The 26,346-nt window shown below is 41.4% G+C and overlaps 2 protein-coding genes and 1 long non-coding RNA gene across 3 annotated transcripts; all 3 read left to right on the top strand.

The window, feature by feature from the left end:
- Positions 1-1,180: 1,180 nt before the first annotated feature.
- Positions 1,181-5,663, top strand: LOC125498647 (uncharacterized). Its single transcript, XM_048646893.1, has 5 exons — positions 1,181-2,466; positions 2,564-2,627; positions 2,727-2,900; positions 3,020-3,133; positions 5,217-5,663. The coding sequence occupies exons 1-5, from the start codon at positions 1,181-1,183 to the stop codon at positions 5,661-5,663; spliced, it is 2,085 nt and encodes a 694-aa protein (XP_048502850.1).
- Positions 5,664-7,858: 2,195 nt separating this feature from the next.
- On the top strand, positions 7,859-9,753 carry LOC130591994 (uncharacterized). Its single transcript, XR_008969983.1, has 2 exons — positions 7,859-8,230; positions 9,260-9,753. It is a non-coding gene; the product is annotated as an uncharacterized LOC130591994 (long non-coding RNA).
- Positions 9,754-9,981: 228 nt separating this feature from the next.
- LOC130591832 (uncharacterized) lies at positions 9,982-20,099 on the top strand. The gene is made up of 3 exons (XM_057395767.1): positions 9,982-10,395; positions 19,338-19,685; positions 20,088-20,099. The coding sequence occupies exons 1-3, from the start codon at positions 9,982-9,984 to the stop codon at positions 20,097-20,099; spliced, it is 774 nt and encodes a 257-aa protein (XP_057251750.1).
- Positions 20,100-26,346: the final 6,247 nt, after the last annotated feature.

Genomic DNA, 26,346 nt, shown 5'->3' with positions numbered 1-26,346 from the left:
CAGTCCACGGGAGACATCAAAGGAGTGAGTTTTGATTAAAAAAACTCACATAGAACCACAAAATAAAAGAGGAGGCAAGAAGAGCAAACAGGGTCTGTTGTGGACAAAAAGCTTAAAGACATTCAAGGTAAGTTCTTTATAGATCATTCTAATGTACACTTGCAAAATTTACAAGAACGTTTTCTTGCCAAACACTGGAATCTATTCCAATTTCAAGAAACTTTCTGGTCTCAATGACCGAGAGCCAATAATGTTGCTAAAGGTGATTCAAACTCGAAGTGCTTTCATGCATGTGCTACTATTCGTAAAAATCGTGCAAGCATTACCTCTTTTTTAACAAAATATCAATCTATTGTCAACAATCCAATTCAAATAGCCGACTGTATTTCGAGAGAATTTAAAGATCGTTTTATCTCAGATCCAACCTGTGGGTTTCAAAAGGAGGTTGATTTTAGTCTTATATCTCCGATCATCTCTGAGGAAGATAACTTATTTCTTTGCGCCCCCGTTAATGCAGATGAGGTTCGTAGTGCCCTTTTTGATTAGGCCCCAGATAAATCCCCTGGTCCTGACGGGTTCCCTCCCTTCTTTTTTCAAAAATACTGGTCTCTAGTGGGTAATTCAGTCATTAAAGCGGTGCAAGTGTTTTTTCATTCTGGCCATATGTTGGCGGAAATTAACCATACGCTTATCACCCTTATTCCTAAGATTGATAATCCAGCAGCAAGAAATCATTTTAGACCTATTAGTTTGTGCTCTACTATATATAAAATAGTAGCAAAAGTCCTAGCGAGTCGGTTAAACGTTGTTCTTGGGAAGATCATTCACCCGTTGCAAGGAGCATTTGTTCCAGAACAACTAATTCAATACAACATTTTGTTAGCTCATGAGGTTTTTCATTCGTTTAAGAATAAGTCTGGTAAAGTAGGCTGGCTAGCTATTAAACTTGATATGGAAAAGGCTTACGATCGTGTAGAATGGAATTTTATATATACAATGTTAGAACAATTAGGATTTGACCAAAGGTGGATTCATTGGGTTAAAATGTGTGTTTCTACTGTGTCTTTCTCAGTCTTTGTTAATGGTATTCCAAGAGTTCGGTTTTTTCCCTCTAGGGGGATTAGACGAGGGGATACTTTATCTCCTTATTATTAAGTCTATTTTGGACAAGTATTGCTCGATGTCTGGGCAATTAGTTAATTTTCATAAGTCCTCGTTTCAATGTACGTCGAATGTTTGCGAGTCCGATGTCAGTCATTTTGCTTCTTTGCTTCAGATGTCTAATTCCCTCTCCTTTGGGAATTATTTGGGGTGCCCAGTAATTGAGTCTCGTGTGACCAAAAACACGTTTCATCAGGTTGTTCAATCGTCCCATTTCCAGTTGTCCAAATGGAAAGCTAATTCACTTTCTCAAGCAGGAAGATCGGTGTTACTACAGGCCAACTTATCTTCTAAAGCTAATTTTCAAATGCAAAGTTTTTTGCTCCCTACTTCTATTCATGGGGAACTTGATACTTTTTATCGTAATTTCTTCTGGAGTAAAGCTCCGGATTCCCGCTCTCCTAGTCTTTTTGGGTGGGATCGTATTTGCACCCCGAAAAAGTTTGGGGGGTTGGGGTTCCGGAAGGCTGCTGTTAATAATGCTGCTCTCCAAATGAAGCTCTTATGGAAGATTGTTAAGTCTCCCGCTAATCTTTGGGTTGATCTTGTTTCTAAGAAATATTTGCGTGGAAGTTCGCTGTTTAATTATTCTCCTTCGGCCAGTTGTTCTTGGCAGTGGAGGAAGCTTATGTCCCTTCGGACTGTTTTCAAGCAAGGACTCCGATGGATTGTTAACAGGGGTGATTCTGTTTCATTCTGGAATGATAACTGGGTGTTTCATTACCCGATCTCTGCTATTTGTGACCCTCCTATGGCATTTGAGAATTTAAAAGTCAATGATGTCATAGATGAACATCGTCAGTGGGATAAAACTCGCCTCTTGACGCTGGTGTCTGCCCATGTTGTTCAATCTATATTAAGTATTTTTCTGCCTTCTCTAGAGGGTATGCATTCACTGGTTTGGGGTCTTTCTCCAGATGGGGAATACTCTGTTAAGACAGGGGCTCTCCTTGTTCAGGGGATAGCTCTGCGCCCCCCTTTGCCTACTCCCTTTTCTTGGATCTGGAAGATGCGAGTCCCTCCCAAAGTTAAAAACTTCCTTTGGAAAGTTTGCCAAGATGGTCTTCCTACTAAAGACCAGCTTCAAACGAGCCATGTTTTTACTCTGCAAGAGTGTTGTTTTTGTAACCACCCTTCCGAGGATGCTAATCATTTGTTTTTCTTGAGCCCGTTTGCTCAGGATGTCTTTAGCTTGCTTTGGGAGAAAATGGGGTGGTCTTGTCTCCCTATTGGCTCTTTCTCGGATAATGTTTTGATTAATATCTCTTATGTTTTCCGTAATTCCAGCATGGATGATGTGGAGAAGTGTTAAATCTCTTGGAGGTTTATCTGGTTTTCTCGTAATAAAATTATTTTTCAGGATGGTCCTTCCTCTTCTATTTCTGCGGTTTGGTTTTTTTAGGGATTGGGTCTCTGCTCTTTCTTCAGATGAGCTTCTTGGGTCTAAGGTTCGGCAGAGTGTGCAGGTGTGGGGGGGGGGGGTTGTTAAGGAAGTTGCGTGGTCTGCTCCTCCAGAGGGTTGGTCTAAGCTTAATTTTGATGGGTCTAAGTTGTCTGATTGGCAGGTTTATTGTGGGTTTGTTATTCGAAACCATGAAGGGGTGCTTCAGCTTTCGGGTTCTATGCCTCTCTCGGCTGGGTGCTCTATTCTCGCAGCTGAAGCTTGGGGGCTTCGGGAAGGTCTCCGGGCTGCTGTTTTTCTTGGTATTTCTTCGTTAGCTATTGAAGGTGATAATTTGGTTGTTGTTAATTCTATCCGGTAGTGTTGGAAGATTCCGTGGAAAATTTCATCCTTGATTCAGGATTCGACTGCGGAGATCCAGAAGTTTCTTGTCGTTTCCATAAATCATTGCTTTAGGAAGCTAATCAAGCGGCGGATTTTATGGCTCACCGTGGGCATGAGGTTTCTTCGCTTGTGTATAGTTTTTCCTCTTCTAACATTGCTTTCTCTTCCATCATCCGAAAGGATGCTGTAGGCTGGTCCTATCCAAGGGGATAGATCTAGGTTTTTTTCTCTTATCAAAAAAAAAAAAAAAAAAAGCAAACAGGGGAATGGTAGCACGCAGCAGGCTAGTAGTTCGACGACGCAGCAGACGCAAGGGGGGTTCGACGAAGGCAGAGCACGAAATCGAATGACGGAGTACTGAACCTACAATCTGATTTTTCGACCATGGCTGCTTATAATTGGGTGATATTCTCTTCAATTATGAGTAGCTAATTTCTTAATTCTAGGGCTTAGATGAAACCCTTATAATATGAATTGATAGTTTAATTGTGTTTGAGAATTGATTTTGTCTATGATTGCATAACTATAAGATTATTATTGGGTTTATCATTGTTTGCAATATAGATTGGTAGTTGTTCTTGTAGAATGATTTATTAGTTTATATTGTTATTAGATTTACACACTTTGTTCTTGTAGTTCAAAGGGTGATGTTATGCAATGGTATTTGATGATTTGTGGTTAAAAGTTGAATAATTTATGCTTTGGTTAGATAAGTTATGTCACCTAGTTAATCACAATACAATTTTTATGAGTATTCCGGCTTCTAGTTTAGGGGTACTTGATAAACTTATTAATTCTCATTCCTATTAATCTATTAGTCATATTATTAGTGGTGGATTCGACTGTCCTAGATTTCATATTATTGACTGTTCTCTGATTCACTTTTGTTATTGTCAAGTTTATATAGTTTATTATTTATTTCACATTAGTTAAATTAATTTACAAACAAATCACTAATTATATCACTTTTTAGGATAAAATTGGTAGACATTAGATTTAATATTACTCAACTGTTCCCTGTGGATACGATACCCTATTATTTATCACTTACTACTAAGTCTTGTACACTTGCAAGAATAGGGTTTTATAACTTGTTTAAAATCGCTATCAAGTTTTTGGCGCCGTTTCTTGGGAACGGTGCTTAGATTAATATTGTTTGATTGTCTGCTACTTTAGATTTTAGTATATATTTTTTCTTTTTAGTCAGTATGCGTTTTGTTTTATGTTTGCTTTTATTTTAATACTAGATTCTCTACTATAATTATCTCATTTCTTTTTTTAATTATTACTTTTTTAATCCTTATAGTTTTAATAGCTTAATTTCATTATTATTATTATTATTATTATTATTATTATTATTATTATTATTATTATTATTATTATTATTATTATTATTATTATTATTATTATTATTATTATTATTATTATTATTATTATTATTATTATTATGTTGAGAGTTTATTTTCCGCAATATGAGGGAGAAGTATTTTGGAGGTACATTGACAGACTCAAAGATTTTCTTGCTCGATTGGAAAACCATCAATTAGAAAAATGGGAAGTATGCCAAATAGTTTACGAGGGTCTCAATGATGAGACTAGAGGCACAATAGAGTCTATGTTTGGTGGGAGTTTTTTTGTCTCAGATTGTGGATGAGGCCTTGAATTTTTTTTTGAATGGTTTGTACAAGAGACTTATGAGTGGGAGTCGACTATGCATTTTAATATATATTCTCAACCTTTATGTACTCGACCAACCTCTAAGACTTTTTCTTTCAATGAACCTCATGCAAATAACCTAGCTTCATACCCCTCTACACATTGGGGTTCAAATAAATTTAATAATTCATGCTCTCATACTGACCTCTTTGATTCGCATTATAAAAATACTGTCCTCTTTAGTGATCAAGATTTCTCAGAATTTTCTACTACTATTCAATCAACGCCTTTAGCTGATCAATCTAATGCTTAAATTTCAAATTCTGGTAATGATCTTAGTATGGTGTTATCTGCTATTGAGGATCTTACTAAGAAAACATAGGAGATAAGTAATAGAATGCAAGGTATAACTGATGGAATAAGCTTTTCAGGAGAGTCCTCTAATGAAATATCTAGTGAACCTTGTCTCCCATATTCACCATATTATATAGATCAATTAGGAGAACCAGAGCAATTTTGTGAACTTCAAACATTCCTTGCCAGTGATGAAGCTAATTTAGAGGAACATAATGAGGAGTGTTATAACTGTGGATCATTTTTTCACATTGGACAGGTTCCTAGTTTAGTTGTGTTTACTGATTTTGAGGTAAACAAGATCTCTAAGGTGAATGATATTAAGCTTAACTTACCTATTGAGCAAGAGAGGTTAACTATTTCTAAGGCTATTAAGGAAAATAACATTGACAAACTAGATATTTCAGTTTTGAACTTTAATAACACTCAACTTGATGATGATAATTCACCTCATTTTAGGGAAACAACTTTTCTTATGGATGATGAGAATAGATGCACTAAAGTCAAAGAGTCACACCAAGAAGAGCTTAAGCCTTGCATTGATTTAGAAGAAACTATTAAGTTCATAGGTGATTTAGAACCCACTTCTTCTAACTCACTTAAAAACATTACATTAGCTCATGATTCTAGTACTTCACTCTTCCGTCCTATTATTGAGCTTAGATCCTCTTATAGTCACCCAAAATTCTACATTTTCCACCGGTAGTTGATGATTGTTTTCTGAGTCAAAAGATTGACGTTAAACCAACTAGAGTTTTCAAAGAAGAGAAGCATAACTTTGATGTGGTTTTGATTGACTTTACATGTTCTACTGTTCCTATACTCTACAAGTTGTCTCATTTCGACCACCAGTATGAGATCTATCCTTTTAACATTTATTATAGTCATATTTTTCATAAGTTATTAAGGGTTGTATCTCATATAATTACATGTATTTTATCTTGTGCTTACTTCCACTATTTTGAATTTTGTGGCCAATCTTATGACAAGATTCTTCGATCTTTGACGGGGTATGATTCAACTTACTAAATTATAATTAAGTGGTTGATGATCTACCTCCCTTGTCATATCTTACTTAGTCCAGTGTTTCAAATTCTTCATCTATCTTAATTATTTATCATTACTTTTGCTATTAGATTTTCTTTTGGGATTTAATATATATGCTATGAATTAGTTACTGCTATTGATTTTCATGTGCTGGTAACATGGCTCAAGGAATAGAGGGGCATAAACATTCCAAGTGTTAAATCTTTTCTAGCTAATGTCCTGCATGTGTCTACGACATTCTGTTACTATTTTCCTTTGGTTGTTGTTGCGTCGTGCTTGGAGGCTAACTCACCAGATTGTGTTGCTCTATCTTTCTCCTCTGCTTTTATGCTTTCTTTTCTATTTTTCTTGCCTTGAGGACAATGCAGAACTTAAGTGTGGGAGAGAGGAAAATTTAGTTAGTGCATTTTGGTGCTGTTTCATTCTGCTGGAAATATACATATGAATGATTTATGAATGATTTACAGGTTTAAGTATGTGGCATATAATTGCTTTTTGGTCATTTTACGTCGAGATGCTGTCCAAATTTTTATAAAATTTTAAGTTTATATATGTTATGATGTGTCTAGTTGAGGGTATATTATGCACCATTCATTGTCATCTCATAGATGAGCAACTAGTTAATGAGAATAATTGATAATAGGCTCTAATCTAACAACGTTTTACTCAAATTCCGTTTTATTATATAATAAAAAATGTTTTTGAAGTTATGAATGTGGTGGCTTTAACTCTTGCAACCTATTAATGTACCTTGATAATGATCATTATTATTGGTAATCTAGCACACTTTCTTCATTGGCTAAGATGCGGGGTATGGAGGAAGGACTTTTGTACCTTAATCTACCTAATTAGTACCTATACTTTTCCTGGTGATCTTTCACTGCTCTTGGTTACTGGAGAATTATTTGACTTTGTTAAAAAAATAGAGGGAATCATGGTTCTGAAAAAAAAAAGGGATTAGTAATCCAAATTATCAAAATTGTGAGAATGTGAACCATTGAAAAAAAAAGAGTGATAAAAAATATATATCGTATTTCCAAAAAGGAAATCGAAAAATATCTTAAAAGCATATAAAAAGCCTCAAAAGCAAAGCAAACAACAAAGTATCAAGTACTCTTTTGAGATCATTGGGTGGCAAGTGCAATGCCATGTGAAAGAGACGACCATGTACGAGTATTAAGTGCCTCTTGTACGAAAAAGTATGTGGGAATCAACTGAAACAATAATCAAGTCTGACTAAAGTACCTCGTATTTGAACGTCAATACATTTGCACATGAGCACCTAGATTACTTATGAGATCAAACTATTTTATTATAAAGGTTGCTTGAGAATAAAAGTCGATAACATTTATAGCTTGCTAACCTAACAAAAATAAAAAATGTTTTTATGACTAATTTTTAAGTTCTTTTAAAACAAAAACGTTTTTAGCCTATTATTAAACTCTCATTAGTTTGCTTTCTTCTCTAAGAGATGGAGTAATGCGACCCAAGTTGGTCTTGAGTGATATTGGATATTGCTTCGATATTTTCTTTGCTCGAGGACTAGCAAAGTCTAAGTGTGGGGGGGTTGATAAGTGTGTATTATTATATATTTTATCCCCTTTATATATAATTGTTAAGCCCCAAATAACATCAATAAATGATAATACCTAGCTTTATAGTGAAACGTGGAGTTATGGGTGTTATTGTTATACCTGGCAAATTAGCTATTCATAACTATATGTCACTAGTAATGTTTATGTTATGTGTAAGCAGGTGTTATTATCATACGAGCCAAAGAGTACTAAGAGGAGAACGAGCCCATTTATACCAATGAAGTGGACCTCCTTATAAACAAAAGTGTTAGCACATTTTCATAACACATCATGACTCATCAAGATGGATGAATTAGAAAACAACTTTAAGGAACCAAATGAAAATGCTGGTTTTGGACAATTGTCAAACTACACGCACCAAAATAGAAAGACAAAGAAAATAAGAAAATGAGGGCAACATCAGTCCACGGGAGACATCAAAGGAGTGGGCTTTGATTAAAAACACCCACATAGAACCATAAAATAAAAGAGGAGGCACGAATAGCAAACAGGGGAACGGTAGCACGCAGCAGGACAGTAGTTCGACGACGCAGCAGACGCAAGGGGGGTTCGACGAAGGCAGAGCACGAAACCGGACGACGGAGTACTGAACCTGCAATCGGATTTTTCGACCATGGCTGCTTATAATTGGGTGATATTCTCTTCAATTATGAGTAGCTAATTTCTTAATTCTAGGGCTTAGATGAATCCCTTATAATATGATTTGATAGTTTAATTGTGTTTGAGAATTGATTTTGGTCTATGATTGCATAACTATTAAGATTATTATTGGGTTTATCATTGTTTGCAATATAGATTGGTAGTTGTTCTTGTAGAATGATTTATTAGTTTATATTGTTATTAGATTTACACACTTTGTTCTTGTAGTTCAAAGGGTGATGTTATGCATTCGTGTTTGATAATTTGTGGTTAAAAGTTGAATAATTTATGCTTTGGTTAGATAAGTTATGTCACCTAGTTAATCACAATACAATTTTTATGAGTATTCCGGCTTCTAGTTTAGGGGTACTTGATAAACCTATTAATTCTCATTCCTATTAATCTATTAGTCATATTATTAGTGGTGGATTCGACTGTCCTAGATTTCATATTATTGACTGTTAGTGGTGGATTCGACTGTCCTAGATTTACACACTTTGTTCTTGTAGTTCAAAGGGTGATGTTATGCATTCGTGTTTGATAATTTGTGGTTAAAAGTTGAATAATTTATGCTTTGGTTAGATAAGTTATGTCACCTAGTTAATCACAATACAATTTTTATGAGTATTCCGGCTTCTAGTTTAGGGGTACTTGATAAACCTATTAATTCTCATTCCTATTAATCTATTAGTCATATTATTAGTGGTGGATTCGACTGTCCTAGATTTCATATTATTGACTGTTCTCCGATTCACTTTTGTTATTGTCAAGTTTATATAGTTTATTATTTATTTCACATTAGTTAAATTAATTTACAAACAAATCATTAATTATATCACTTTTTAGGATAAAATTAGTAGACATTAGATTTAATATTACTCAACTGTTCCCTGTGGATACAATACCCTATTATTTATCACTTACTACTAAGTCTTGTACACTTGCAAGAATAGGGTTTTATAACTTGTTTAAAATCGCTATCAGTTTGTCAACACAATTGTTATGGCTGAATTTTTTACAGGTTGACATTGACGCAAGGACGCGATGACACGATGACATGACGATGTATGGCACAGTGGCGAAGAAATTCAGACCCGAAGACGTAGCAGGCAACGTGGAATTTGAAGCTAGAGCATTAAATAAGTAACGGTCCGACTTAATAAGGGAAGAGTTTAACAAGCCATAAATTCAGCCGTTGAGGAGCGTGAGTCGAGACGTTGGCGCATAAGTGAAGGAGATCGCCGTGATTTAAGCATGAAAATCAATGTAATAATGAGTAGATTTATTATTGTATTCGCTGGGAAATAGCGGAAGAAAAGAGAAGGCATATAAAAGAGAGAGAGAGGTCATTTTCATGTTTTTTATGCAACATTGTGAGAACGACACTAGGGTGAACTAAGCATTCTTGTAAACGACACTCAGTCACGAAGAAAGATAGTAGACAATATTAGTTTGGTGGATCTCCAACCACCCGCGGTTTTTTACCCATCTTCATTGGGGTTTTTCGCGTCACTATTTTTGTTTGTTCATCCCCTTTGACTCCCCTTTGTATTCTTTCGTCGCATCGACTTTAACACTATCTGGTTGACACGTCCCACAAACTTCAATTTCATCGTTAGTGATAAATTTTAGCATAAATAATTTGGCGCCCACCGTGGGGCATAACCAAACCATCTACTATTCAAAATCTGTCAAATGGGAGAAACACCTAACCTCGAGGAAATGCAAAGGCAGTACGAGCAAATGAGAGCAGAGATGCTCGAAATGAGGCAAGCTAACGAGCGTCTAACTACCAACTCTACGACATCGCAGGAGAGGATCCATAAATTACAAGAGGAGTTAGCATCGTCCAAGGCCTCGAAAGCCCGGCGTCGAGAAAGTCTGAATGACATCCCTTATATGGGGAATCTCTCTGAGTCGGATGATGAAGAACCTGAAAATGACGAAGAGCCCGAGGACGAAGAACCCTTGAACAATGAAGAAAACGACCAAGGTGGAGGAGAAGCAAATCTTATGACAAAGCGTCTGACTCAAATCGAAAAGCAGAACAAGCGCTTGATGAAGCTCATGCCAGCTCCCCGAGCCCCAACACCAGGCATCGTGGAGCATCCCGACGGCTACGCAGAGTCACCGTTCGTTGATAAGATCTCAAGAGCCGTGCTTCCCAAAAAGCTCAACCTGCCTACCTTAGCTGCTACTTACGATGGTTCAACCGATCCGGCCGACCACGTCGAGCAATACAAACAACGGATGTGGCAAGCGTCAATTCCTTGGCATTTGGTAGAGGCATGCATGTGCAAGTCGTTCGGAGCCACGCTCACCGGTCCCGCTCTCAAGTGGCTGGGATCTCTCAAGCCAGGAAGCATTGACAATTTCTCCACCCTCGTCAATAAGTTCTATGAGAAGTTTGAAGGCAGTCGCAGCCTGGAAAAGCAAACGAGCGACCTATATGGCGTCGTGCAGGGACCCAAAGAATCCGTTCGCGATTATTATAATCGCTTTAACAAAGAAATGATTAGCATTAAAAATCTTGATACTAAGACTGCTATTGAATGTTTCAGGAAAGGACTAATCTTGCGGTCGAAGCTATACAATCGCCTGACGAAGTACCCGTGCCAGACGTTCGAGGAAGTCAAGTCGCGAGCATTAGCACAGATGAGGTTGGAGGAAGACGACGCCATCCTCAACACCATATCCACCCGACGCGCGCCGGATACTCCCGTTGATCGGAAGCCCTTCGTCCCTAAGAAGAACAACTGGCGAAGTCACCCCTACAGCCGTTCAAACCAGGTAAACAATGTTACTGACATTGTAGAAAGTGCAGGTAACAGCACAAGGACGGAGTCGCCAACCTTCCCTGCTTTAGATTCCAACGGATTCTCCGTTGACGTCGGAGGCGTTGTGAATGCCTTAGCTAGAATCGGAGGCCAGTTCGTTGGCCGAAGAAGAGCGACCGTCCGGAGGCGCAAAAAGATCAGTCAAAATGGTGTCAGTTCCATCATGATCATGGTCATAAGACGGAGGAGTGCATTGCGTTGCGACGCGAAGTTGCGTTCATGCTCAATAAGGGGCATCTTAAGGACCTTCTGAGCGACAAAGGTAAAGCGTCCTTTGGAAAAATACCGCGCAATCCGACCCTCCTGCGTCGCCCGCACATGTAAAGGTAATTAACGTCATCTCTGGTGGATCTGATGTATGTGGACTACCGTATTCCGCAGCCAAAAGGCTAGCAAGAGAGGTACCCCTCGTCCGCCGTTTATAAATCTTGCAGGTCAGCCGAGGAGCGCAAGCTCGAAGCAATGGCAATAACCTTTGATGACGATGACGTCTGCGACGTGGAGCATCATGACGGATTAGTCATATCCCTGACTGTCAGCAACTGCCTGTTGAAGCGAGTGTTGGTCGATGGGGGCAGCTCAGCCAACATCATATTAAAAGCGCCTCGAAGGTATGGGTCTGTGTGATAAAGATATTACTAAAAAATTACTGTTTTAGTAGGTTTCAGTGGAGAGGCTAACATACTGTCGGGAGATCACGCTGCCAACGCTAGCCAAAGGGTCAACCTCCCAACCAGGTTAACGTGTGGATTGCCCGTCAGCATACAACTCATTCTCGGTACCCCATGGATACATAAGATGAAGGCCGTCCCTTCAACCTATCATCAGTCACTGAAGTTTCCTACCAAAGGGGGTCCAAGAAATAAAGGGCGAGCAGAAGTCTGCAAGGGAATGCTATAGTTCGTCGCTCAAGCCCCCAAAAGCAGCTATCTAGCAATTAAAGGATGGGTCAGCGCCCGACGCGCCCAGCGAGCAGGACGTGGATGAAGTGATGCTCGATCCATCCATCCCGATCGCGTCGTTCGAATCGGAGCGACATTGTCACAAGAGATACGAGGTCAGTTAATTGATTTTTTGAAAGCTAACCAAGATTGTTTTGCTTGGTCCCATGAAGACATGACAGGTATCAGTCCTGACGTTATCACGCATAAACTCAACGTCGACCCGCTCACAAGCCTGTGAAGCAGAAAAGACGCAAGTTCGCTCCTGAAAGGAACCAAGTCATCAATGACGAGGTCCAGAAATTGATCGATACCGGAAAGATCCGCGAAGTAAAATACCCAGATTGGTTAGCTAACGTCGTGGTGGTCAGCAAAAAGAACGGAAAGTGGAGAGTCTGCATCGACTTCACAGACCTAAACAAAGCATGTCCTAAGGATCCATTTCTTCCTCATATAGATGCAATGGTCGACGCGACGGCCGTCACGAGCTTTTAACGTTCATGGACGCGTATTCCGGGTACAACCAAATATTGATGCATCCGGACGACCAGGAAAAGACCGCGTTTGTCACTGATAAAGGTATATATTGTTACAAGGTTATGCCTTTTGGTTTGAAAAATGCAGGTGCCACGTATCAGCGACTAGTTAATCAAATTTTAAAGATCAACTGGGTGACACCATGGAAGTGTACATGATGATATGCTCGTCAAATCCAAGCAAGCGAGCGATCACATTCAACACTGTCGGAGGCTTTCGACGTATTACGAAGGTATGGCATGAAATAAATCCTACTAAGTGCACCTTTGGAGTGTCCGCAGGAAAATTTCTAGGGTACGTCGTGACGCAACGAGGAATTGAGGCCAGCCAAGATCAAATAAAAGCCATCATCAACATTCAGTCCCCACGAAGCGTCAAGGAAGTGCAAAAGTTGACCGGTCGCGTGGCCGCGCAAATCGTTTCATATCCCGGTCATCTGAGAAGTGTCATCTATTTTATGACGTCCTGAGAAAGAACAAGGGCTTTGATGGACGCAACAACATGAAGACGCGCAACAAGCTATGACGCACAACAAAGCGCGAGTGTCAAACGAAATCGGGGAAACGTTGCAGCTCTATCTCGCGGTAAGTAACGTGTCCGTCAGCGCTGTCCTGACGCGGAAGCGGAGAGCCAGTAGCTACCAATTTACTATGTCAGTAAGTCTCTGCTAGACGCGGTGACCAGGTATTCTTCATTAGAAAAACGCATTTTAGCCATAGTCGTAGCTGTTAAGAAACTTAGGCATTATTTCGAAACGATATATGTAGTCGTTATGACTAATTATCCTATCAAGTCTGTCTTGCGACATCCGGAATTGACAGGTCGCATGAGCAAGTGGGCAATAGCACTCAGCGCGTACGACATCCAGTTTCATCCAAGGACTGCTGTCAAGTCACAAGCTTTGGCAGATTTTGTGGCAGACTTTAGCCCAGAGCTAGAAAAGCTCGCAGACGACGAAGTCGCAAGGATTAACCAAGTGAACGACGACTATTGGATATTGTTCGTTGATGGATCTTCTAATTTTCGTGGTGCAGGTCTAGGCATTGTGCTAAAGTCACCACAGGGGGCAAGATAGTACGAGCCATTTGCTGTGAATTTAGAGCGACGAATAACGAAGCCGAGTACGAGGCGCTCATAGCCGGAATGACGTTAGCAGAAGACATGGGAGCGAAAGCATTGAAAGTCTTCAGCGATTCACTGCTGATAGTCAGCCAAGTCAAAGGCGAATTCGCAGCAAAAGACTCTAAAATGGCCATGTATTGGAAATAGCTCAGAGTAAAAGTAAAGTGTTTAATTCGTTTGATATTTTGCAGATACCTAGGGATCAAAATACACAAGCGGATGCATTGGCCAACCTCGGATCTTCTTTAAGGGACGTTTCGTTTACGTCCGTCCCTATTGTTCACTTGACAAACCCTGCTATCGCTAGGAGTATTGGAGACGTTGTCGCAATTGTGACCGACCAGCCTCGAGAGAGTCGTGGGGTCGTCAATAATGTAGACAATCCCGCATCAGGAAGCGACATTGACGATGAAGAGTAAGTGTCAGTTGGACAAAACCATTTTATGATTTCCTTGCTAATGATGTACTCCCAACAGATAAGGCGGAAGCACGCAGAATTCGATTCAAGGCATCGCGATACGTCCTCATTCAGGGAGTACTCTTCAAACGGTCGCCGCAGGCCCCTACCTACGTTGTTTGGAAAAGGAGCAGTGGGGGCAAGTCCTGAAGGACATGCATGACGGCACCTGTGGGAATCATTCAGGAGGGCGCAACTTGTCTAATAGAGTATTGCGCATGGGCTATTATTGGCCAACAATGAGGAAGGACGCAATAAGGTATGTCACCAAATGTGATAGTTGTCAACGACATGCAGGTATGACGCACAAACCTTGTGAACCTTTGCATCCTACTCTAACACCTTGGCCTTTCATGAAGTGGGGCATGGACATAGTTGGTAAGTTACCTCCAGCCCCAGGTCAGAAGGTCTTTATGTTGGCACTAACTGACTATTTTTCTAAGTGGATTGAGGCAGGTTCTTTTCAACAGGTACGTGATAAGGAAGTGATTTCCTTTATATACACTAACATCATTTGCAGATTTGGCGTCCCGTCCGAGATAGTATGCGACAACGGGTCGCAGTTCATTAGCAACGAAACAAGACGCTTCTGCGATGAGTGGGGCATAGCGTTGCTAACGTCAACGCCAAGATACCCGCAAGCCAATGGACAGGCGAATCCAGCAATAAAACGATCATTGACTCTTTGAAGAAGCGGCTCACAGCCAAGAAAGGTAAATGGCGGAGGCGTTGCCTTCCATCCTATGGGCTAATCGCACGACACCACGCACGCCACCGGACAAACTCCGTTCTCATTAGTCTATGGTTGCGAGGCTGTCTTGCCAACGAAGGTGAGCGTCCCGACTGCGAGGTGCAGCCTAGCGACGGAGCGATGGAACCGCGACGAGCTGATTAATACCATTAAGGAATTGCGCGACGCAGCGCTGGTGCGCATGGCAGCACATCAGCAAATAGTAGCGAGGAGCTTCAACAAAAACGTCCAACCCAAGTCTTTCGTCGAGGGAGATTGGGTCCTAAGGAAAGTGTTCCAAAACACACAAGAGGCTAACGCTGGCAAGCTAGGCCAGAAGTGGGAAGGGCCATACCAAATCAGTAAAGTAGTAGGCCATGGAGCCTACCAATTGGTCCGACATGACGGAAGCTCCGTACCTCGTAGCTGGAATGCCACGCACCTCAAACGATACTACTTTTAAAAGCCAAGTGGCGAGCTTTGTTTTTATTTTCAGTCTAAAAAAAAACAACATATATATACATAGAGAAGTAGATTGGTTGGTAATGTTATAATTGGGTCGCTAGGTGTTAGCGACCATAGTGTTCTCTCACTGGGTACTTGTTGAAGTTGCAGGCAAATTGTCCCCATTCAACTCATGAACGTCCCGACGATTTCCACCATTGCCTCAGCCGACGCAACGACAGGGGCACAGTCATTTTAAAATCATAGCCATTGGTGACATTTCAGCCATCCCCTGACGGGCACATGTAAGTTTTATGTATTTCCTATGTGTATTCTAAAAAGTCGTTTAATCCAAACGGCACGTCTGAACGACCAATGACGACTTTTATTAAGTCCAAACGATACGTCCGTATGACTAATTATGACTCTTATTAAGTCCAAACGATACGCCGAGCGTCCAAAGATGGCCTATTGAACGCCTGGCTAACCCTAGAAACGTCAGAATAACGACCAGGACACATGCATGTGACACACAGCAGAGACATAAGATTATCTATGTTAAAAATTCAAAAGCAACGAAGTAAATGGTCACCCCCATAGGCGACCCAAAAAGTACGACGATAGAAATTTAAAAAGTTATGGTCACCCCATAGGTGACCCAAAAGTATAATACAAACAGTCACTCCCTTGAGTGACTTAAAACATAGTTTGATTAAAAAAGTTTAAACGATAAGAGGCATGACATAAGGGACTAGGAGATTAAACGTCAGGGACCTTCTCAGCTTCCTTCTCCTCTGACGCTTCAGCTGGCAAGACAGTGGCTGGGGCTTCCTTCTCAGTCTCAGGGTCAGGGGGCACATCTGACGCTATGAACCCAGCACAAGACGGGGGTTTTCATCAACCTTTGATGAAGAATCCGCCGTCGCAGCTAAGTCCTCCTCATCCATAAGATCTTTCATTGACCCCATGAATTGGATGTATAGGTCGATGTCCTTTTGCGGCGTCCATGATGTTGTCTTCTTCATCAGGAACTGGTACATCAGCTTCGCCCTGACCCTAGTCGTCACCTCAGCCTCGAGCATGTCCAGCTCGTTCTTCTGTGCGTCGACGCTCGCTTGGAGCGTCGAGATCTCATGACGAGAAGACTCCTCCAACCTAGTCGCCCTCTGCCTTATCTCTTCTAGCTCCTCCCCATTCTTCTGCAAAGACTTTTTCATGTCTTCCATGGCCTTCTTGCAGGACTCCACCTCGTCGCTTTTGGACTTCGCGTCCAACTCAGCCTTCTCCATTCTCTGCTTCATGGTCAGATGACCTTTCAGCAGAGAGGAGATCTCCCTCTTAGCCATCAGGAGATGTTGAGAAGACTGCAAAAAAAAAATATATGATACGCGTCATTTAGAGAGTCACAAGTTATTGTCATAAGAAGGCATAATGTCTGAAAAAGGAAGTCGGAAGTTTATACCTGAAATAGGAGTTCCACCCATCCGACATCATGCGAGGAAGAGTATGTTCCTTGATCCTTTCCATTGCGCTAGGAAAGAGGAACCTGTCTGCTTCAGGCCATATGGACCGTTCCAACGACATGAAGTCACTTGGGACGGTCACAGAGTAGGAAGGCCCGCTCTTGTCTGGAGGGCCAGGAAATCAGTTTTGCGCGTCTTAGACGCGACGTCGTGTTCATCGTCCAAATGGACGACGACCACCGTGTCCTTCTTTGCTGACGCTGACGATAGGGACGTCGCGTCAGCAGAAGATTCCCTCTTACGTTTGCGCAGCATCTCAGCTAGCGCCTGACCGTCCAAGCTCCCCCTAGGACGCGACTGTGATGAACCTGTCCAAGAGTACCAGAGTTAGTAACGCAAGGACCTTCCTTAGAGAATCCTACTTAAAAATAAAAGAGAGGTGGACTAACCAGATGCCATAGATGAACAACTATCTTGAGAAGCAAAAAGAACCCTTATGAACTGCCTGTCGTCCTCTGACACCTTCAGAAACTTGTCACAGAGACTCTGAGACTCGTCGCGATGCGACAATAGTTTTGGATTAAGACCTGCAGTAGAAACGATGTAAGAATGGTGTTAACGACACGTCGCGAACTTAGAAAAACTGGAAATAAACACACCTTCGGTATTCCAGCCACCAACCAGAGACGCCCCGGCTTCCCCTAGCGACGACCTCTTCACAAAAAACAAACCTGTTCTTCCAACCCCTGTCGTTTGATTGAATTCCCCGACCAGAGGTTCTAACCTCGCTTTTGCATGTAGGGCTATCCTATTTTTTGCTTTAACCCTAATTTCATAGTGCAACAGTAGGTCGTGAAGGGTGAAGGCCTCTTCCCATGACGCTGTCACCCTGTCGATGACACTAAGAATCCTCCAGACTTGGGGCATAATTTGCCCAGGACTGATCTGGTAAATCTGCATCAAGTCCCTTGCCAGGGGGGTGAAGGGAAGCCTAAGACCTATTTTGAAAGGGTATTCATAAAGCACTACCCATTTTTGGGGACACGACTCTGGGGGTTCGTCAGGTTCGCATTCCAATGACAGTACTCTCAGGCAAATTTCCTAAGTCTAAAAACCTTAAAAGGTCCTCTTCTGACATCGTTGACAGTTCGTCCTCATTTTCTACCCTTAATTCTACAGCTTTCTCTTTTCCTTTCGATTTTTCTTGGTTTTTCACAAAAGTCCTAATGCTGCGTCTACTCGGAGCCATGAGAACGGTAGAAGAAGAGAAAATAGAGCGAATCAAAGGAAAAAATGAGCGAGAAAGTGCGAAATTACCTGGTCTCAGCGATCGATTCTTCGGCGGAGAGAATAAAGAGAGTTAAGGAAGTTGCCTTACTTAAAGAGAGAGAAAGATTTGATGAAATTGGAAGTGAGGATTGAGTTGTTTAAAAAACCGCCTTAGTTATTTATGCCAACTAAAAGTAATCATGACAATGGGACCAACGGTTATAATTAAAACGGCATTTTAAACAAAAAAACTACCTTTTTGCAGTTGGCGACTCTTGAACTGCCAAAGATAAACCGCTCGAAAGGATTTCCTTTCCTTCCTTATGTTCCCTTCGGAATTTTTTCTAAAAACTGACAAGTGCAAAGATTTAGCTTATGATTTTTTGATCTCCTAATGATTTAGACAGAGCTTCTTTGTTAATTTAAGGAATTTTTTACAATTGTCTCATGGGCTTTGTGATTACCCCAATTTCAACAATTGGGGGCAAACTGTTATGGCTGAATTTTTTACAGGTTGACATTGACGCAAGGACGCGATGACACGATGACATGACGACGTATGGCACAGTGGCGAAGAAATTCAGACCCGAAGACGTAGCAGGCAACGTGGAATTTGAAGCTAGAGCATTAAAAAGTAACGGTCCAGCTAAATAAGGGAAGAGTTTAACAAGCCATAAAATCAGCCGTTGAGGAGCGTGAGTCCAGACGTTGGCGCATAAGTGAAGGAGATCGCCGTGATTTAAGCATGGAAATCAATGTAATAATGAGTAGATTTATTATTGTATTCGTTGGGAAAAGCCAAAGAAAAGAGAAGGCATATAAAAGAGAGAGAGAGGTCATTTTCATGTTTTTTACTCAACATTGTGAGAAGACACTAGGGTGAACTAAGCATTCTTGTAAACGACACTCAGTCACGAAGAAAGATAGTGAAAATATTAGTTTGGTGGATCTCAACCACCCGCGGTTTTTTACCCATCTTCATTGGGGTTTTCCGCGTCACCATTTTTGTGTGTTCATCCCCTTTGACTCCCCTTTGTATTCTTTTGTCGCATCGACTTTAACACTATCTGGTTGACACGTCCCATAAACTTCAATTTCATCGCTAGTGATAAATTTTAGCATAAATAATTTGGCGCCCACCGTGGGGCATAACCAAACCATCTACTATTCAAAATCTGTCAAATGGGAGAAAACACCTAACCTCGAGGAAATGCAAAGGCAGTACAGCAAATGAGAGCAGAGATGCTCGAAATGAGGGAAGCTAACGAGCGTCTAACTATCGACTTTATGACATCGCAGGAGAGGATCCAGAAATTACAAGAGGAGTTAGCATCGTCCAAGGCCTCGAAAGCCCGGCGTCGAGAAAATCTGAACGACATCCCTTATATGGGGAATCTCTCTGAGTCGGATGATGAAGAACCTGAAAATGACAAAGAGCCCGAGGACGAAGAACCCTTGAACAATGAAGAAAACGACCAAGGTGGAGGAGAAGCAAATCTTATGAAAAAGCGTCTGACTCAAATCGAAAAGCAGAACAAGCGCTTGATGAAGCTCATGTCCCAGCTCCCCGGAGCCCCAACACCAGGCATTGTGGAGCACCCCGACGGCTACGCAGAGTCACCGTTCGTTGATAGGATCTCAAGAGCCGTGCTCCCCAAAAAGCTCAACCTGCCTACCTTTGCTGCTACTTACGATGGTTCAACCGATCCGGGCGACCACGTCGCGCAATACAAACAACGAATGTGGCAAGCGTCAATTCCCAAGCATTTGGTAGAGGCATGCATGTGCAAGTCGTTCGGAGCCACGCTCACCGGTCCCGCTCTCAAGTGGTTGGGATCTCTCAAGCCAGGGAGCATTGGCAATTTCTCCACCCTCGTCAATAAGTTCTATGAGAAGTTTGAAGGTAGTCGCAGCCTGGAAAAGCAAACGAGCGACCTTAGGCGTCGTGCAGGGACCCAAAGAATCCGTTCGTGATTATTATAATCGCTTTAACAAAGAAATGATTAGCATTAAAAATCTTGATACAAAGACTGCTATTGAATGTTTCAGGAAAAGGACTAATCTTGCGGTCGAAGCTATACAATCGCCTGACGAAGTACCCGTGCCAAACGTTCGAGGAAGTCAAGTCGCGAGCATTAGCACAGATAAGGTTTGGAGGAAGACGACGCCATCCTCAACACCATATCCACTCGACGTGCGCCGGATACTCCCGTTGATCGGAAGGCCTTTGTCCCTAAGAAGAACAACTGGCGAAGTCACCCCTACAGCCGTTCAAACCAGGTAAACAATGTTACTGACATTGTAGAAAGTGTAGGTAACAGCACAAGGACGGAGTCGCCAACCTTCCCTGCTTTAGATTCCGACGGATTCTCCGTTGACGTCGGAGGCATTGTGAATGCCTTAGCTAGAATCGGTGCGCCAGTTCGTTGGCCGAAGAAGAGCGACCGTCCGGAGGCGCAAAAAGATCAGTCAAAATGGTGTCAGTTCCATCATGATCATGGTCATAAGACGGAGGAGTGCATTGCGTTGCGACGCGAAGTTGCGTTCATGCTCAATAAGGGGCATATTAAGGACCTTCTGAGCGACAAAGGTAAAGCGTCCTTTGGAAAAAATACCGCGCAATCCGACCCTCCCGCGTCGCCCGCACATGTAAAGGTAATTAACTTCATCTCTGGTGGATCTGATGTATGTGGACGAACATATTCCGCAGCCAAAAGGCTAGCAAGAGAGGGTACCCCCTCGTCCGCCGTATATAAATCTTGCAGGTCAGCCAAGGAGCGCAAGCTCGAAGCAATGGCAATAACCTTTGATGACGACGACGTCTGCGACGTGGAGCATCATGACGGATTAGTCATATCCCTGATTGTCAGCAACTGCCTGTTGAAGCGAGTGTTGGTCGATGGGGGCAGCTCAGCCAACATCATATTCAAAAGCGCCCTCGAAGGTATGGGTCTGTGTGATAAAGATATTACTAAAAAACATTTGTGTTTTAGTAGGTTTCAGGGGAGAGGTCATTTTCATGTTTTTTACGCAACATTGTGAGAACGACACTAGGGTGAACTAAGCATTCTTGTAAACGACACTCAATCACGAAGAAAGATAGTAGACAATATTAGTTTGGTGGATCTCCAACCACCCGCAGTTTTTTACCCATCTTCATTGGGGTTTTCTGCGTCACCATTTTTGTGTGTTCATCCCCTTTGACTCCCCTTTGCATTCTTTCGTCGCATCGACTTTAACACTATCTGGTTGACACATCCCACAAACTTCAAATTCATCGTTAGTGATAAATTTTAGCATAAACAACTATGACACGACCTTTGGCTTTCAAAGGTGTATGTTCAATGATGTCTACCACCTGTGTACGCTTCATGTAAGATGGAATAACACTTTGAGGTGCGTCCTCGCCTTTAACATTATCTGTGCTTCTTGTGATGCGACTTAGTGCCGACTGTCTTGGTTGTTTATCCATTGAGGTCGATGCGCCAAGACGTTTAAAGACAGATGCTTTATTCTTAGAGAATCGAGAATTTTGTAAGGGTGTTTGGTTTCACACCTTCATTTAGCTCGTTTCCACCAAGTCTGTCAAAAACCGATATATGGTTCTTTACGATAGGCGATTGTATTCGATCAAAGACCGATATTTTGGGCTGGGTCGCACTTTCTTCACTCTCATTTGCTTCGACTTCCTCCGCATTAATGTATTGTGAAGAGGACGTTGTCCCTCTACGCCGTGCGAAAATTTTGATGGGTGTTGGAGCTTCAAATCCCAACCCAACTTTAGTCGGACGTACCTCAATGCCATACTCTTGTAATTTCTTTTGTGTGTCATTAATTCCATGAGTCTCAACCTCAATAACATTTCCCATGGACGCTGGATTTTCGAAGTCATAACCAGAGTTCGCCAAGAGCTTATAAGCGTTTGGGTCAAACTTACCCTTGTTAAGCCATTTTCTCCTAGATTGATCAACAGATTCCGATGTCGGAGGCTTAGCAATTTGATTGTGGTTGGCTCTAGGCAAAGGAACAACCACTTCTGCTTTAGACATTGAAGGGTATTCTCATCAACTCCTTTTTCTTCCTCTGGCTCTACTTTCATGACCTGAGCCCTGCAAAAGGTGACTCCCCTTCCTTACGACGTGATTTAGGAATATATCACAAAACTGGAGTCGTTACTACATTCTTCATTGCTTTAAGGGGTTGATCAACAACTTCTTCTTTTACCTTTTCCTTGGATTTTTGTCGTTGCATCTCAGTGGTGGTTGACTCCCTAGAGCTTGAAGACGATGGAATGTCACCATTTTTATTTGTACCCCTTTTCCCCGTTGAAGGAATTTTAGATGGCAACATTTCACTCGAGGGTTCGTCGTCTTCAAAAACCTTAGCTTCAGCAAAGTAAGAATTTGTCATGCTAAAGGGCTTTACATCTCCATTTATTTTCTTCTCTCCTCCTCAATAAAATTTCAGACATTGATGGAGGGTTGATGCTACTACCCCATTTTCGTGTAACCAAGGTCGTCCCAGCAACATTTTATACGACGTCTTTGTATCTATGACATGGAAGAGAATAGATGATGTTAACCCTCCCATCACAAGATTAAGACGTATTATGCCTATGGCACGCTGACTGTTCAAATTGAACCCCTGGATCATTAGACGGCTATCAGAAAGATCTTCCATAGTGATCCCCAAATCAGTCATGGTGGATTTTGTCATGAGTTGACAGCTGAACTCCATCCACTAAGATACGATTCACTCTCTGGCCAAAAATATAACCTGCAACGAACAAGGGTCGGTTGTGAGGTTTTGAAGCCAGCAATAAGTCTTCATCAGTGAAGGCCAAGGCAAAATTACATGACGTGCATTTAGCTGAACTTTCTATTGGCTCTCCAGCATCCTTCACTTTGTCAAGGTATAGTTTTGGATGCTAAAGTGCAAGAGCCACTTGTCGACACATTTCTCGAGGCAAATGAAAGATCTGCCTCCATCCCATGCGTGTAGGAAGAGCTTCTAAGGTAGATAATATCTTTGGATCTTTGTATGACCAGGAATGCTGAACAGTCACTTTAACAGAGATTTCATTTTCTCTAACATTCTCTTGATCCCCCTCTTCTTCTTTTTATTCATTATCCTCAACAAATGAGGTAGCATTAACAGTAACCGTAGTAAAGTAATCTTTAGGAAAGAATTCTTCCAAGATTACAGGAGTAAGTGGATCTTGTTCAAGTAAGTCAGTTGGCAATACTTGTTGTTTAGTATGCTTTTTTGACTTTTTCTTTCCTTTCGAGCGTCTTGAGCTTTTCCTTTTTTGGTGCTTCTTCTTACGACAAGCAACCTTTGGTTGAGGCTTCGACTGTCATCTAGGCCTCCTTCTGGTGACCAACGTCCACCCTTCATCATCCCCTTGGTTGTTAGTTGGGCTATTGTGCTCAATAAATGGCACCTTATCAACTTGAAGAACTGGTCGCAACACATGTACAATTACTGGCTCCAGACTCCCAAACTGCAGAGTTTGAGCCTCCCAATAAGAATCTAACATCGCAGAGGCATGATTAGCTTCGACAACTTCATCAAAATCCAGTACAATCTTCCCATCCTTTGCAAGTTGCATGATTCTCTCCTTGAGTGTTATACACTTTTCTATAGGATGACTAATCAGCCTGTGATACCGACAATAGTTAGGATCAGAAGTCCTACCGACCTCTGCAGGACGCTTAGCTTTGGGCAATTCAATCACTTTGTTTTCAAGAAAATCGTCTAACATCCCTGATAAATCTGAGTCTGAAAATGGATATTTCTTTGCTTGGAGTTCTTTCAAGGTTTGCCTATTTTTCCTAGGTTCTTTGGAACGTTGAACCCTTATTATTTTCAGTACCAGCCTTGCTAAAGATCTTGATAGGCGAGGAGGTAGTCGTGATCGATATTGACTCCTTAGTCGAACTTTTGACAGTCTTGTCAGTTTTCTTAAAATCCTTCTTCTCTTTCTTGTATTCTGAAGAAGTATTGCTTTTGCCTCTATTATTGGCAATGGTAAGCTCCGTGTCATGAGCTCGCATAGCCAACTCTTGAAAAGTTCTAGGCTTTATACCTTGTAAAATATAAAGCAAGTCCCAATACATTCCTTGAATGCACATCTCAACAGCAGAGACTTCAGTCATGCGATCTTTACACTCAAGACTCAATGCGCGCCAACGATTGATGTAATCGATGACTGGCTCATCCTTCCACTGGTGAGTCTTAGTTAGTTCAGTCATACTGACAATACGTCGAGTGCTATAAAACCTATTCAGGAATTCCTCCTCCATTTGATCCCAACTGTCGATGGATTATGAGGGTAAATCAGTGTACCAGTCAAAGGCCATGCCTTTAAGAGAACGAACGAATTGTTTGACCAGGAAATCATTTGTGGTACCAGCATTATTGCATGTTTTCACAAAGTGAGCAATGTGTTGCTTAGGATTTCCTTTCCCATCAAAATGCTTAAACTTGGAAGGATGATAGCCAAGTGGCATCTGCAGCTTGTTGATTCTTTTGGTATAAGGCTTTACATAGCGATGACTTCCTTGAGAACTTTCCCCGAGTTTATTTTTGATAGCGTGAGCTACCAATAACTCAAGTTGTCGAGCTGTAGGTGGGCGACGAGCGTCTTCACCACTATCGCCTTCGCTTTCACCCCCATCCAGTCTTGATGCTGCGTCGTCTCCCTCAAGTTTCTTATTGAGGGCAACGATTTGCTCATTTTGGAGTCGGATTTGAGCATCTTTTTCTTCTCCATCCTTCATTAATTTTTGGAGTAGGCTATTCATTTCAACAAGTTGTTCCTCAACTGTCTTAGCCGAGGTCACCATAACAGCAGCAGTGTTTGACTGAGAAAAGAGCAAAGGTTCCTCTAACTCGATAATCTTTAGAGGTGATGAGTCAAAAATGTCATCACTTGTCTCATTGTCACTCCCCACATTGAGTGGGTCAAAGAGAGGGCTAGTGTGGACGGTCAGCCTGTCTGACTTATCAGATAAGAGTCGCTTCCATATTTGAGAAGCAATCAATGATGGCTCACATTCAGCCAAAGCGGTTGAGCCAAACACAGGGGTTTCAGCTCCTTGTATGAATCATGCACGACAGATGATTCATTAGCAGCAGGCTTAAAGAGCTTTCTTGGCCTAGTAGGAACGTTTGCAGTTCAGAATTTTGCAGCGGCGGCAGCAGTAGCAGCCTTCTTCATTCCTCTGGTGTGAAAACCAAGAGTCATATCATCCATAAAATCACCAAACGTTACAGATTTTTGTGGGATGTTAGCAGAGTTTTCATAAGATTGAAAGATGTTCTTGCTTGAGGCCATTTCACAGATTTGTTGTGGATGATGAAACAGAGATGAGAGGCAGAGATAGTCCCACCGAGCCTGCCAAAATTTGTATACACAAAATTTCAAGTCAAAATATATAAGACAAGAAACAAAGTAACAAAGAAATTATATTTCAATAAATGTATTGAGTACAATCTCTGTAAACAGTTTATAATGAAAATAAATTAAGTCCTCTGATTCTGTTCCGTAACTTGAGAGTGATACGTGTTGGTGTCGACGTGGAATTGAATGTAGACTGACCTGTTGTCAACGTCAACCTGAGTTTGAGTGTGGGATGACGTTTTGTCGACGTCAACCTGAGTTTGAGTTTTGTTTGGGTATATTCGAATGAGGGCTAACAAAGCTTGCATCTCAGTCGAATATGTTTGATTGTATCTGAACAGTCGGCACGGATTTATGAGCTCTTGAGAATAATCTATTTATAGGGAATGAAGATCCCTTCATGGACTTGGTAGTTTATGGGTTAGAGCCCGTTTATGACTTGAAAGTCTTTTTTACCTTTGCCATTTGACCACCTTATTCGGACTAGTAATATGGACTAGCCCAAATATTTTAGAACCCAAATTATTGTTTAATTTAATTTGGATATGATATTTAAGTGGGCTAAATTAATTAAATTGGGCTAATCGTATTTATTTTAACTCAATGATAATCAATTTACTTTAATGTAAAACACTAATAATTTTTAGTGTCTATAACACCATCACTGTGTATGAGGGGCCCTCTTTATCAGGAGGATCAGTGAATTCAGGTTTCCGGATCTTGGGATGAGGAGCATCCCCTTCATCATCCTCAACATGGACAACATCAAGACTCGTCTGTTTGTCAGACGCTGTTGCAGACGACATTTCTCCTTTTCTCTTCCTTAAAACTTCAGTTATAATCGTTGGTGAATGGACCCTCTCTATCTCGATTGAATAGACTATCACAAGGAAAAATTGACAT

Source organism: Beta vulgaris, chromosome 6 (assembly GCF_026745355.1).
Source record: "Beta vulgaris subsp. vulgaris cultivar EL10 chromosome 6, EL10.2, whole genome shotgun sequence".
Taxonomy (NCBI): Eukaryota; Viridiplantae; Streptophyta; class Magnoliopsida; order Caryophyllales; family Amaranthaceae; genus Beta; species Beta vulgaris.
Note: the sequence above shows the minus strand (reverse complement) of the source record. Positions and strands in the feature narration are given on the sequence as shown.

Excerpts from the sequence above, each read along its gene's own strand:
- LOC125498647 (XM_048646893.1), top strand. The coding sequence starts at position 1,181 with ATGTCTGGGCAATTAGTTAATTTTCATAAGTCCTCGTTTCAATGTACG. Across the intron at positions 2,628-2,726 it reads AGGTTCGGCAGAGTGTGCAG|GTTTATTGTGGGTTTGTTAT; the intron begins GTGTGGGGGGGG and ends TCTGATTGGCAG. Across the intron at positions 2,901-3,019 it reads CTATTGAAGGTGATAATTTG|GAAGCTAATCAAGCGGCGGA; the intron begins GTTGTTGTTAAT and ends TCATTGCTTTAG.
- LOC130591832 (XM_057395767.1), top strand. The coding sequence starts at position 9,982 with ATGAGAGCAGAGATGCTCGAAATGAGGCAAGCTAACGAGCGTCTAACT. Across the intron at positions 10,396-19,337 it reads TTGATAAGATCTCAAGAGCC|GAGAGGATCCAGAAATTACA; the intron begins GTGCTTCCCAAA and ends ATGACATCGCAG.